Source organism: Prionailurus viverrinus, chromosome D1, assembly GCF_022837055.1.
Source record: "Prionailurus viverrinus isolate Anna chromosome D1, UM_Priviv_1.0, whole genome shotgun sequence".
Taxonomy (NCBI): Eukaryota; Metazoa; Chordata; class Mammalia; order Carnivora; family Felidae; genus Prionailurus; species Prionailurus viverrinus.
The window spans coordinates 105,935,312-105,948,762 of NC_062570.1; the positions used below are offsets into that span (position 1 = coordinate 105,935,312).

Consider the following 13,451-nt stretch of genomic DNA (forward strand, 5'->3'; position numbering starts at 1 on the left):
AGGTGTCCCCCTCACCCCCAGTCCAGGCTCCCTCGGCTCACAGCCCCTTCCTCTGCCCTGAGGATGCCAGTCAGACACATTAAGAGAGGGGAAATAAAGGGGCTCAATGGCATGAGGTTGGGGGGGGTGTGCAGGGACCTGGGTGGGCCATAAAACCCTGCTGGCTGAGGGCTTCCTGGAGGAGGCAGCATTTCCCACCAGGGTCCCACTGATCTTTTCATCCTGAAGCCCCCTGGGGGATTTGTCTCCTTCTCACGCAACTCCCTGCCAGCACACTCAGAGTGGCCCGGAGTTCCCAGACCTGTTCTCTAAACAAATGCAGCCAACTCCCAGCCCAGCCTGGGGAGGGGTGTAGGTCTATGAATTAAGAGGCAGCTTCTGCTAGGTCTCCCCCACAGCCGCTCCACTGCGGGGCTTGGGCACAGGAGTCCGGTAGAAGCCGACAGGCTGCTGGGGCTCCTGGGAGGATTGGCAGACGGCAGAAGCAGGGGTGAGACCGGGCCGAGGAGCAGAATCAGCACACCTGGAGGCAGAATGTCAGGCAAAGAGGGCAAAGGTACAGCGAAGGATCCAGAGTCGGAGCCCATGCTGGGGTACGTGGGGCCCTGCGGTCGGGAGCCAGCTGCGCGAGGGAGTGAAATGTGGGGCCACAGGGCCAGGGGTCGGGAGCGGGCTCAGCTCAGGCAGGTGTCACTGCCCTGCTCCAGCTGTGCCTTCTGACTGGATCTCACTTTCCACCCCCCCCCCTCCACCCCCCCTCCACCCCCCACCCCCACAGGCAGGTTCCTGGGAGCACCCTTGGAGGAACCGTCCCTCCAGACCTGTGCTGGTCTGGCCCCGGGGGGTGGAGGTGGGGGGACAGATCCCATCCTTCCCGGAGGAGCTCCCAGGCTGGGGGAGGAGGCAGCGTGTGGACAGACCGGGACCAGCCAGGTGTCACCGGGGCTGGGATGGGGATGGCTGGGGAGTCGGGAGACGAAAAGGGGGGAGCTCCTTGGGAGGCGAGGCCAGAGCTGTCTTTGGTACAGGGTTGTAAAAGCGACGCTTACTGACATTTCTTTCCGCTTCTGGAAGTATCGCAAGCTGACTACGGAACATCTGCGAGAGGCGGAGAGATGCTAGGAAGTCAATAAAAAAGCCCAGGGTGCACCTTGGTGCAGGGTCTCAGTGCCGGTGGGGTGAGGGGCTAGGGCCACACAGACTGGGACTGAAGCCGCCACACAGCAGCCTCGAGGAGGGCAAATCGGGTCGCCTCTCGGAGCCCCGGTTTCCTCATCCTTCCAACGGCGCAGTAACGAAACCCGTGAGGCTCAAAAGAGACGTCGCACACCAAGCACTCAGCTCCGGGGCACCGGCTGTGCTCCCCAGGTAGCCTGTGTTCTGTGACGTGCCCACTGGCCGCGGGATACACTGCAGGGCCCTGCCCAGCTGTGTCTTGTTTCTCAAACCCCGGGCACACGCGCGTCCCTCTGCCCAGAACGCGTGCCCCCCGAGAGCCTCCGCCCCTGCCCCTTCCCCGCTGCAGCTGGCTCCCGCTGGTGGGGCCTGTCGCCGGCCTCTTGGAGCCTGCGGCACACCCTTTCACGCTTGGGAATTGCTTTTGGTGTCACCGTTCTGTGTTTGATTTTTTTAATGTTCATTTTTGAGAGAGAGAGAGAGAGAGAGAGACGGAGAGCGCGAGCAAGGGAGGGGCAGAGAGAGAAGGGGAGACCCAGAACCCGAAGCAGGCTCCAGGCTCCGAGCTGTCAGCACAGAGCCCGATGCGGGTGTTCGAACTCACAAACCGTGAGATCAAGATCTGGGCCACCGACTGGGGCCACCCAGGCGCCCCTGTTCTTCTGTGTTTAGACTGCGAGGTCCCGAAGGGCCGACCGAGTCTTCTGCAGTCACCCACATGGCCCGGGCCCGGCCAAAGCCTCCCTGACAAGCAGCCCGGAGTTTCTTGTCAGCAACCCCTGAGGCCTTGCTCCCCTGCAGCAGGGAAGGCAGACGGGGAGGCACCTTGGATGAGAAGCAGGAACCAGCTGGTCAGCTCCAGCCCCACCCCTGGCCTTGCTGCTGACCTCACCCCCCACCCAGCTGTCTGTTTCCTCACTTACTGGGCAACAGTGGGGATGGGGCTGGGGATCTGGCCACCCTTAAGCTGAGTCTGAGATTGTCCCCAGGCACCCCAGGTGGGCACAATGGGGACACAGACAATGACGGCTGAGAAAGGCAGGGAGCTCCTGCCCTGCCAGCCTCACCTGGAAAAGGTACGATGGGCTGGGGCCAGGATCTTGGGGTGGACATCAGGACACCCAGGTGCCATAACTCGTCCCAGACTCCTCCGCTCTGGGCCTCGATTCAGGGCTGAGGCTTTTGACCCTAGAGAGGTACTAGGGAGCCATGGACAAAGTTAGAGCAGGGCTGATAGGACCAGGAGCTGTTTGAACCCCAGGCAGGGAAAGCTGGGTGAGGGAGGGTGATGCTGGCATTCCAGGCAGAGCTCTGGGACTGAGGGTGGGCAGTGCCGTGGTCCACTCAGGCCTCGCTCCTCCGGGAAGTGCTCAGAAGGAAATGGGGCTCTGCTGTCTGGGGCAGCGGTCTAGGTGGGACGCAGTCCCCTCCCCCCACCGGGCCTGGCTGTGGGAGGGCATGACCGGGGCCCCCTTCCAGCCCGTGACAAGAACAAGTCTTTACTGAGCAACTACTGTGGACTGTATCCTCTGGACCCTGGGGTCCAGAGCCCCTGTCCCCACGGAAGGGAGTGCACAGTGCCGGGAGTGACGGCCTCACCGCCAGGGGGAGGGAGGCATCTGCAGACCGCCTGGGAGTGTGTGCAGCATCTGTCCCGTCGCCCCGAATTCCCCCGCTGGGACAACCCCCTGAGCTGGGCACTAGCTGCTTTCCTTGTGTTATGGCTTCCGAGAATAGTAACCGCGGCTGCCGACGTGCGCTGAGGGCTGCACGGCCAGGCCTGTGCTGTGTGCTCCACAGAGGCGGGCTGTTCCCACTTCCCAGATGAGGAGACTGAGGCTCGGAGAGAAGGAGTGACCGGCCTGAGGCCCTGGGAGTGGTGGAGGCACGGATGGGGCTGCCGGCCTGCAGGTGCCCAGGGGAGAGGCTGAGCCCCATCTCCTCCACGGCCAGCGCGCTGAGGTCCTGGGCTCCGGCCTGCGAGATGCGGCTGAGGACAGAGGACAGCCCAAGACCACACGGACAGACAGACACACACACACAGACGTACACACAGACACACACAGGCACACAGAGAGACAGAAATATGCACACGGACAGACAGACACAGAAAGACAGGGAGGCACACAGGTAGCCTCTGGGTTGGGGTGCTCAGAACCCCCTTTTGCTCTAGGTCTAAGGAATGCACCCCCTCTGCTGGGCCCCTGCTCCCTGGCCCCCCCGCAACCCCCCCCCCTCAGCCCTGCGGGGGTTCCCTTGGGCCGTCTGGCTACGGCCCAGAGGGATTCGAGGCCCCAGGCTCTCTCAGCTCTCAACCTGGCCCTCCGCCTCTGCCTTTCCGCGCATGCTCGCCCACCAGAATGTTCCTCTGCTCCTTGCGCTGAGACCCTCCTTCCAGGACCACCTCCCCAGAGCAGACACGGGGCCCTCCTTCCGCTGCGGGCACCTGTGGATGGCACGCCCGGCCTCGCTTTCCCCGTGAGCCCCTGCAAGCATTCCGTTAAGAACCCTCAGAGTCCCTGCTTCAGGCCCAGAGGGGGCCCTCCGTGTCACCCGTTGGATCCCTGCTTCTCAGCTTTGCTTGCGGCCTGGTGCCAGGGCTGGAGGGGACCCAGGCGCGAGTGTGGGTGGGGCACACACATTGGGTGCGTGTGCGGGGGCAGCCCGGGCCCTCCGGGGCTACACGTGTGCCCCTGCGAGAGTGTCCTGAGCCCTCGTGGCTGCGGCCAGGGCCGGGGGCGGGGGGACTGGCCGTGAGGGTGGGGGAGCCCCGGCCCACGCCGCCCCCTCCCTGCAGGATGGACCCCTTCGCGGACACGCTGAGGCGGCTGCGGGAGGCGTTCAGCGCAGGGCGGACGCGGCCGGCCGAGTTCCGGGCGGCGCAGCTCAGGGGCCTGGGCCGCTTCCTGCAGGAACACAAGCAGCTTCTGCAGGAGGCGCTGGCGCAGGACCTGCGCAAGGTGGGGGCGCGGGGGCGGGGCCGGCGGGGCAAGGCTGGCTGTGCCCCCCACTCGTTCCTGTTTGTTGCACAGACCCTTCCCGGGCGTGCAGTGTGGGGTAGGCGCTCTACGACATTAACTCACCCAAACCTGTGGGCGTGGTCCCCATGGTACCCATGGGGAAACTGAGGTGCATGGGGGTGAAGACACCTGCCCAAACTCCCACACCCTGGAAACGGCAGGGCGGGAGCTGGAGCCCGGGCCACCTGTCCTGGGGTCCACGCTGCTCGCCGCTCACCGTGCCGTTCCTCGGGAACTATCTCCACATCCCGGGGTGAGGATTCGTGGGGACCCCACGCCCTAGATCCCCTCCCCGCCCTGCCCCAGGCCCGATCCCTGAGTTCCATCTCCACGGCAGGCAGCTTTCGAGGCAGACATAACCGAGCTCATCATGTGCCAGAACGAGGTCGACCTCGCGCTCAAGAACCTGCCCACCTGGATGAAGGACGAGCCTGCGGCCAAGAACCTGGTGAGCCAGCTGGCCCGGTGGGGGGCAGTGCCCGGCGGCAGTTCCAGCACAGGCCTCTCCCCCACCCTCGTCCCACGGCGAGCCACTGATGCTCTCGAGTCTTCATGAGGACTCCTTTGCACAGGCACCTCGGGGACACTGGGGGTGGCTTTGGGGTGCTCCCCGCCCCCTGCAGCGCCTCACTATGCCCCCCCACCCCTGCAATCCAGCTCACGCAGATGGGCTCTGCCTTCATCCGGAAGGAGCCCTTCGGCCTGGCACTCATCATCGGCCCCTGGAACTATCCCGTGAACCTGACCCTGGTGCCCCTGGTGGGTGCCCTCGCCGCAGGTGAGGAGAGCGTCCTGAGGCCCCCTCCCCACCCAGCCCAATAGCCCTTCCCTAAGAGGGCCCCCGGCCTCTGGCCTGTTCCTTGCATCTCTGCCCTGGGTGGCTGTCGGGGCCCTGGCCTCTCCCCACGTCTTCCACCTCTGTCCCTGCAGGGAACTGTGTGGTGCTGAAGCCGTCAGAAATAAGCAAGAGCACAGAGAAGGTCCTGGCTGAGGTCCTGCCCCAGTACCTGGACCAGGTGGGGATGGCCCCCCCACATCAGCACCCGGTGGCCCACCCCCCGCCTCTGTCAGCTGGGAGGGGTCCAGCCGTCCCCAGGGCTGCAGTATCTCCTGAGCCGCCTGTCCCGCCCTACAGAGCTGCTTTGCCGTGGTGCTGGGCGGGCCCCAGGAGACGGGGCGGCTGCTGGAGCACAAGTTCGACTACATCTTCTTCACGGGTGAGGGTGGCCTCAACCAGTGTCCCGGGGGGAAGGCTGCGGAGGGAGGAGGTGGTGGCCAGGAGGGGGAGCATCCCAGATGGCGATCAGCCCCTGGGCCTTGGAAGGTGGAATCTGGGGGGAGCAAGGCCTGGGGCACCTGCCAGCCGACAAGGTACAAATGGGCCAGGAGAGGGGGGGCCTGGACCCTCGTCAACTCCCGTGTCCCCAGGGAGCCCTCGGGTGGGCAGGATCGTCATGTCTACCGCCGCCAAGCACCTGACGCCCGTCACGCTGGAGCTGGGGGGCAAGAACCCCTGCTACGTGGACGACGACTGTGACCCCCAGACCGTGGCCAACCGCGTGACCTGGTTCCGCTACTTCAACACCGGCCAGACCTGTGTGGCCCCCGACTACGTCCTGTGCAGCCCTGACACGCAGGAGCGGCTGCTGCCCGCCCTGCAGAGCGCCATCACCCGCTTCTACGGCGAGGACCCCCGGAGCTCCCCGAACCTGGGCCGCATCATCAACCAGAAGCACTTCCAGCGGCTCCGAGGCCTGCTGGGCTGTGGCCGCGTGGCCATTGGCGGCCAGAGCGACGAGAGCGAGCGCTACATCGGTGAGCCTGCCGTCCTGCCACGACCCCCGTGGGAAGGCCCGTCCATGAGGCGGGTCCTGCCTGGGCCGCGAGTCTGGGCCGCGAGTCTGGGCCGCGAGGCTCCCACCTGGGCCGTGAGTCTGGGCTGCGAGTCTGGGCCGAGAGGCTCCCACCTGGGCCGCGAGTCTGGGCTGCGAGCCTCCCACGGCTGCACTGGCCGCGCCCAGCCTGGACCCCGGCTCTGGGAAGACCGTTGGGAGGCACGGGCGCTCCGCCTCAGCCCCGGCCAGGCTGGAGAACCCCTCACGGTCCTTTCTGGGGGCCGTGGGGACACTGTCTTCCCCAGAAGGTCCCTGAGCCCTGCCCGAGGCCCCCCTCCCCAGGGCTGAGCCGCGCCCTGTGCCCGCAGCCCCCACGGTGCTGGTGGACGTGGAGGAGACGGAACCCGTGATGCAGGAGGAGATCTTCGGACCCATCCTGCCCATCGTGAACGTGAGGAGCCTGGACGAGGCCATCGACTTCATCAACCGTCGGGAGAAGCCCCTGGCCCTGTACGCCTTCTCCAACAACAAACAGGTGGGGGCTCGGGTGGGGCTGGGACAAGAAAGGGGTTTAAAAAAGGTGCAGACTGGTGACCTCCCCCCATCACAGCCCACCCTGGGAGGGTTAGGGCAGCACCACTTGGCCAACGGTTCCCTGCACAAAGCTCCTGGCAGGGACGGCTTGGGCAGGGCCGAAAACCTGCCAGATGCGTGGCTGGCCAGCCGTCTGCCCCGGCCGGGTTAGCCTCCAGCTAGACGATGGGGTGCCTTTTTCTATCTGGCCTGCTCAGAGACCCCCTTCTTCCTAAAGTGCATGAAGGCTCTGTGTGGGCAAGCACAGGCCCTGAAGGGGGAACAGGGCAGAGCTCCGGGGGACCTGACAGGCAGAGGGACATGCCTGCCAGTGCATGGCTGGTGCTTCCTACCCTTCCTGTCGCCCCTCACGGTCACGGGCTCCCTCCATGTGGAAGGGGCTCAGAGGCTCAGAGGGGAGATGTCTCAGCAGAGGACGGGAACAAAGGGGGCTCCTCTGCTCCCAGTGGAACGGTTGAGGGCCCAAGCCCTCTTCCCGGATCACAAGCCCACCACCGGCCGCCCCCCTCCTCCCCCCAGGTAGTGAACCAGATACTGGATCGGACCAGCAGCGGGAGTTTCGGAGGCAATGAGGGCTTCATCTACCTGACTCTGACGTCCCTGCCGCTGGGGGGAGTCGGTGAGCCCTGCCCTCCTCTACCCTCCAGCCCCCACTCCCAGGGAAGCCCGGGTTGGTACTCCGATCCCCGGAAGGCCCAGTGTCGCCTTCACTCTCTTGCTCCTGGCCCCGGGTCTCTCAAGGCCTCAGTTTCCCTATCCGCACAATGGCTTTTTGAGTGGCTCAGCTTCCCCTGAGCTCCTTGCCAGCTCTGGGCTCCCACTTGGGCAGGAGACTGCTGCTGAGGCTGGGAGGGCTGCCGGCCTCAGCCCCTCCCCTCCACGCCACGCAGGGAACAGCGGGATGGGACGATACCACGGCAAGTTCTCTTTCGACACCTTCTCCCACCACCGCGCCTGTCTGCTCTCCCACCCCGGCCTGGAGAAGCTCAAGGAAATCCGCTACCCTCCCTACACTAACAGCAAAGAGCAGCTGGTCAGCTGGGCCTTGGGGTCCCAAAGCTGCACCCTTCTGTGAACACCCTGTGCCCCTCCAGTGCCCTACCCCCACGATCCCTGTGTCCTGCCGCTGCCCAGGTGTTCAGTGTGGGGCTCGGAAGGAGGGGATCCTGTCCAGGAGTGCAAAGATCGTCTTTTTGGGCCTTTGTCTCAACAGACCCCTGGCTGGGCAGGACCTCTGGGCCTTTGGTCCACTGTTTTCAGGGCCAAAGTCCTTGCCTGTGGTCTCCTGATTCAGCTTGGGCTATGCCTGGTGATGGAATTCTTGTGGTTAGAAAGGACTCCCTTGTATCAGATCTATAATTAGGCCCCCCAAATGCAGGGCGGTTTCTAACAGCGCCACTCACACCTGGTTTGGGGAGCTGGCATAATCTGATCTTGAGCCCGGACCTGGCCAGTTGCCGAAGTCACCCGAAAGGGTGTCCCTGGCAAGGACTCTGATGCTGTGGGTAGGTGGAATCGACAGGAAAGCGTACAAGAGTGATTAGTCACATCTCCTCTGGGCACAGGAGGGGGTGTGCACATTCTGGACATGTCTATCATCCGGCCGCAGACTCGCAGGAGGAGATCGTGGTCGGCAGAGTCTAAACCTAGCCACTCCATCCGACATATGGGGAAACTGAGGTCTAGAGACAGCAGGGGGCCGAACCGAGTTTATACAGGAAAGCAGGGCAGAGCTGACTGATGGCGGGTTTCTGGAGAAATTTGGAGGGGGGAGGGGGGCATCAGTAAACAGAATATATCTAGTGCATCGTGACCTGCCTCTTACTCTTCCCCCAATCCTCATCCTGAGAGCTCACTTCCACCCCCCCCACTCTTCATGGGGCTCCTCACCCCTCAGAGCCATGGGCAGACTGGGGGTGTGGCCTCCGGTTGAGAGAAAAGGAGGAGGATGGCCGTCTTGCACACCACGATCTCTGAAATGTGGCCCCCGGTGACCATCTAGTCAATGAGGGCATCTATCCATGGTGTTCACATCCTCTAGTCCCCTGATGACGGCAGCCTGGTCTGCACGGTGACGGGGGACAGCCTGGCTTAGGCCACACGCCGTGTCCACACATATTTAGAAGCCTCGCCCAGAGGAAGGGACTGATACAATCAAGCTGCTGGTCCCTCCGCGGCCGGGAGCTCCGGTGGGTGGCCCCAGCTTCTTTCGCAATTGTCTCGGGTATTGTTTAGAACACACAGGACGTGCGATTACGTCACTGACCGAGTCACTGTACTCGGAGGGCAGTCCGGCCTCCTTGGCAACATGCCATCCTGCTGGGGCACTGGGGTGGCCCCGCTCTCTACGCACCCGATCTAGTCAGTATCTCGGGCTTGGGCTCCAGCGAGGGCATCAGCTTCCCAACTGCCCGGGGTTGTGCCATGTGAAGGGAGATGAAAACCGGGGAGGGAGGAGTATCTCGGGCTCTTGCAGGTGAATCCAAAGGTCTTTCCACATCCGCTGCCCCCACAGAGGCGTGGGCACGAGCTTCCACCCCTCAGCTTCCCCTGCTCAGAGCTGCCAGGTTAATCCCTTTAAAACAGCCCAGCTGTCGTTGCCAAGGGTTAAAGGCCACGGCTCGCTCACGAGCAATCACTGGCCAGATGACTTAGAGCTCAGCCCGCTGGTTGCTGCACTGGCCGCCGTGCGAGAGGCCGTACCCGGACTATGCCAGGTGAGTATTAGAAGTCATCCCAAACCCCCAGGGGCGCCTGGGTGGCGCAGTCGGTTAAGCGTCCGACTTCAGCCAGGTCACGATCTCGCGGTCCGGGAGTTCGAGCCCCGCGTCGGGCTCTGGGCTGATGGCTCAGAGCCTGGAGCCTGTTTCCGATTCTGTGTCTCCCTCTCTCTCTGCCCCTCCCCCGTTCATGCTCTGTCCCAAAAATAAATAAACATTGAAAAAAAAAAATTAAAAAAAAAAAAAAAAAAGAAGTCATCCCAAACCCCCAAATCCCTACAAAGGCTCACACTTCTCTCACCTTCTTAAGGGTTGCACCTTATCAATCACGGCTTTGGGGACAGCACGAGTCTTACCAGACAATCCCCCCAAACTCCCAACGGCGCCTGGGCTTTGGGTTTTCTGTAGATAAATCCTTTTCCTTTGCAGGTGCGTCAGGGAAGTCCCTGCAGCAGAGGCAGACCTTTGCTTGTTACCATTGTATCAGCAATGCCTTGGGTCCGGGTCACTGATGTGGGGAAGGAGAACGGGGACAGGTCCCCAGCCACCACCCCACGACAGAGGGAGGGCGGGGCTGCGCAGGTAGCTTTGCGGGAGCCTTTGACACGTTCATCGCCGTCCCTCCCACACGAAGGCAAATCGATCTTAGCTGTCAGAAACCCGTATTGTCGGTCTTTTCTTCGAATCTCCTGGCGATGAGGCGCTTTCGTAGGCATGCATTTTTGCCAAACCACTAGGGTAAAACAGTAACTCTCTGTAAATGGCAATAGACTTGACAACGGTCAGGGTTAGAGATCTGATGACAGTTTGTTATAGCACACAGGGCAAGGGAGCCTCTCCGGCAGTCTGTATTTTATTTGTTTTTATTTTTTTTAAGTTTATTTATTTATTCTGAGAGGGAAGGAGGGAGAGAGAGGGAGAGAGAGAGAGAGAGAGAGATCGAGCCAGAGGGAGAGGGGCAGAGAATCCCAAGCTGTCAGCTCAGAGCCTGACGTGGGCTCGAACCCACGAGCCGTGAAATCATGACCTGAGCCGGTCACTCAACTGACCGAGCCACCCAGGCGCCCCCGCCAGTCTGTATTTTAAAAGTCCCTCGCCTCCTTTTTGCCTTCAGTCTCTGTGGGCAACGTTTGGGTTATCTCCCGGGATGTTTTACATTTACAGACCAGACTTAACAACCTCCAGGGACAAAGAAAGAACGCAAGTTGTCTCTTAGGACTTTTGGGGTAACTGCTATTTAAAAATTTTCCGTAAAGGGGCACCTGAGGGGCTCAGTCGGTAAAGCGGCCGACTTCAGCTCAGGTCACGATCTCGCGGTCTGTGAGTTCGAGCCCCGCGTCGGGCTCTGGGCTGACGGCTCAGAGACTGGAGCCTGCTTCGGATTCTGTGTCTCCCTCTCTCTCTGACCCTCCCCTGTTCATGCTTTGTCTCTCTCTGTCTCAAAAATAAATAAATGTTTGAAAAATAAAATAAAATAAATCAAAAAATAAAAATAAAAAATAAAAATTTTCCGTAAGTTAGGGGTCAAGAAAGCAGGGCGCGTTTTGTCTGTTTCCTCATCATTTGCTGCAGCATCACCCTCTCCAACTTCATCGGTTTCTCGGAGGTTCCGCCTCTTAGTGTCCCGGTCCGGCTGTGTCACAGTGCTGGGGTCTTAACCTTAACCAGCTTGCACCCTCCCTGGGTTGCAGACGGCAGGCCGAGGCCTCTAGTTCATCACCCCGGTCTCCCTCCCAGCTCGTCTGCCAGCCTGAGGCCAACAGAGCAATGGACACCACGCGTCTTTCTCTAACCTCGGCAATTCTAACTTGCTTCCCTTTTTTTTTTTCTTTAGTTTACTTATTTGAGTGTGAGACAGTATGAGCAGAGGAGGGGCGGGGAGCAAGAGAGAAAGAGATCGAGAATCCAAAGCAGGCTCCACGCTTCGCGCAGAGCCCCACGCGGGGCTCGATCCCACGCCCCGGCGATCAAGACCTGAGCCGAAGTCAAGAGTCTGACGCTTAACCGACTGAGCCACCCAGGCGCCCAGGCCATTCTAACTTTCTAACTGGAGCTGCAGCCTCGGGGCCCGCGGAACTGCTCGCGGCAGAGGTCGGCGGCCCACCGGGGCCCCCGTGGCTTCCCTCCTCTTCCGCAGGGCACCACGTGCCGCTCTGCCTAGGAGCACGGACGACGGCTGGCGTCTTCGGGCGTCCCCTGTGTTCACACGGCAGTCCGCAGTCATCTGACACAGGCCGCCGCTCCTCGCACGGAGGCTGATGGCCAAGTTGGAATATCCGCACCCCCCCCCCCACCCCGAAGATGCCTCCTTCCCAAGGTCCATTTCTTTGGTCTCCTGGCTGGCTCACCAGGGGTTGGTCTGAACCCCTCTCGGGAGCTTCCCAGGTGTTAACCTAAAACCGGCCCCCATCTGCGGAGGGCGGGGACTGATCAAGGAAGAGGCAGGTCATTCTAGGTTGGTAGGTGGCAGTGTTAATAAGCCAAAGGGACTTACACACGGGGCCCGTCTTGGGCAGCAGCAAGACGAGTGGGTCCCCTCGCTGCCCGCCACACCGGTACCGGGTCCCTCAGCGTGTCTGGGCCTCCGCTCCCTTATCTTGCAGAACGGGGCTCCCACTTCTGTCTTAGAATCGCTGTCGGGGTTAAAAGGGACCACGCGTGTGCGAGGCGCAGGGGCCCCCAGACTCCTACAGAAGCTGTGCCCTCCCAGAGCTTCCCGGGGCTCTGTCACAACCGTGAGGAGCCTCTCTTTGTCCTGCTGCCCTGAGGCTTGGGTGTGGCCCCGGTGTAGGAGTGCACACGACACGGATCCAGCTGTGGCCCTCCGTCTCGCTCGCGTTCGCTCGACGACCCCTCATGGGGTCGCGCGTTCGGGTCCCCTTGGAGACCAGTATGCGTGCCTGAGAGATACCCACCAAGGCCCGGATCCCCGGGGAGACTTGCCCCGGCCTCCCGGGAACCTGTCAGAGATAACACAGCCTTCCCCCTCCTGACGCACAGGCGACTGAGCCACAAGATCTAATTAAAGGCTAGCTGTCGGGGCGCCCGGTGGCTCAGTGGGGGTCGGGCTCTTGATTTCAGCTCAGGTCGTGACCTCGCGGTTCGCAGGCTGAGGCCCCGAGGTGCAGAGCCTGCTTGGGATTCTCTCCTTCTCTCTCTCTCTCTGCCCCTCCCCTGCTTCTGCTCTCTCTCTCTCTCTCAAAATAAATAAACATGAAAAAAAAAGAAAAGGTCAGCTGTCAGGTGCACGCAAGCCCTTTGATGGCACTGGTCACCTCGCTGTGTAAGTAAGATCTGCAGACGAAAGTTCCCGACTTCACGGAGAATAACCACCCAGTTAGGTCATCGTCAGCTCCACCCGCCGTCAGTGGGTCGCCCTGAGCAGAGCTGCGTAAAGCTTATGGAGTGACCTCCTTCGCTTCCCGGTCTGAAAGGGCCTTCTCAGCCCGGGGGATACTTTACTGTCCCTCCCCCACCTTCCAAACCGGGGTGTGGGAGGCCCAAACTCAGGGCCCTGGAGTCTCGCCCAGCGTAGGTGACTCACTGCCTGGTTCTGCCTCCCTCCTCGGTGACCTCCGGACTGTCCTTAGCTCTTCCCTGACAGCTCGACCTGGAGGCCTCCAGGGCCGGGTGTGGGGGAACTTCCCCCTCATCCTAGCCCCCTTGACCCTTGAGAGCAGCAAAGAAGGGTGGGCTCAGACCGGACCCCCCCCCCCCCCGGGTTCCGACTCCAGCTCTGCCCCTAATGCCCTGTGTTCCCTTGGCATTTTGTCTGAGCCTCGGTTTCCACATCCGTAAAATGGGTCTGAGGGTCATTTCCCAAAACAGAGCAAACTGATCCCTTTGCGTCACGCCTGTCCCTGAAAATGACCGAAAATACTGGACAAAACATTCCGAAACTTTGTTTAAAGCATCAAAAAGCTGGAAAAGTGGGACCGCACAGATCATAGCCCTTTAGGGTAAAGGTGACCTGGCAGAGACGCTGGCCCTCTGGGGTTACAAGCACAGAAGCATGTGGCTGAGGGGGTAAAGGCGGGGGGGGGGGGTGTTCCTCATCTGGGCATCTGCCAAAGCACAGACCTCTTGGGGGTGGGGGAGGTTGTCTT

General features: G+C 61.8%; 1 protein-coding gene across 2 annotated transcripts; it reads left to right on the forward strand.

Annotated features, from left to right (window-relative positions):
* The first annotated feature begins 475 nt into the window (after positions 1-475).
* ALDH3B2 (aldehyde dehydrogenase 3 family member B2) lies at positions 476-8,319 on the forward strand. 2 transcript variants are annotated; one of them, XM_047878614.1, is made up of 10 exons: positions 476-593; positions 3,974-4,136; positions 4,534-4,644; positions 4,854-4,974; positions 5,127-5,212; positions 5,332-5,413; positions 5,625-6,011; positions 6,400-6,566; positions 7,145-7,244; positions 7,516-8,319. In XM_047878614.1, exons 1-10 carry the CDS (start codon positions 535-537, stop codon positions 7,698-7,700), a joined length of 1,461 nt encoding a protein of 486 aa, XP_047734570.1. In that variant the 5' UTR covers positions 476-534; the 3' UTR covers positions 7,701-8,319. The 2 variants fall into 2 exon arrangements, with proteins under 2 accessions (XP_047734570.1, XP_047734571.1); XM_047878615.1 differs by lacking the exon at positions 3,974-4,136 and having other exon boundaries at positions 502-593.
* The last annotated feature ends 5,132 nt before the right edge of the window (positions 8,320-13,451 follow it).

Bases quoted from the DNA above. Each gene is read 5' to 3' on its own strand.
- ALDH3B2 (XM_047878614.1), top strand. From the start codon at position 535: ATGTCAGGCAAAGAGGGCAAAGGTACAGCGAAGGATCCAGAGTCGGAG. The intron at 4,137-4,533 runs GTGGGGGCGCGG...TCTCCACGGCAG, and splicing joins TGGCGCAGGACCTGCGCAAG to GCAGCTTTCGAGGCAGACAT. The intron at 6,012-6,399 runs GTGAGCCTGCCG...CTGTGCCCGCAG, and splicing joins CGAGAGCGAGCGCTACATCG to CCCCCACGGTGCTGGTGGAC.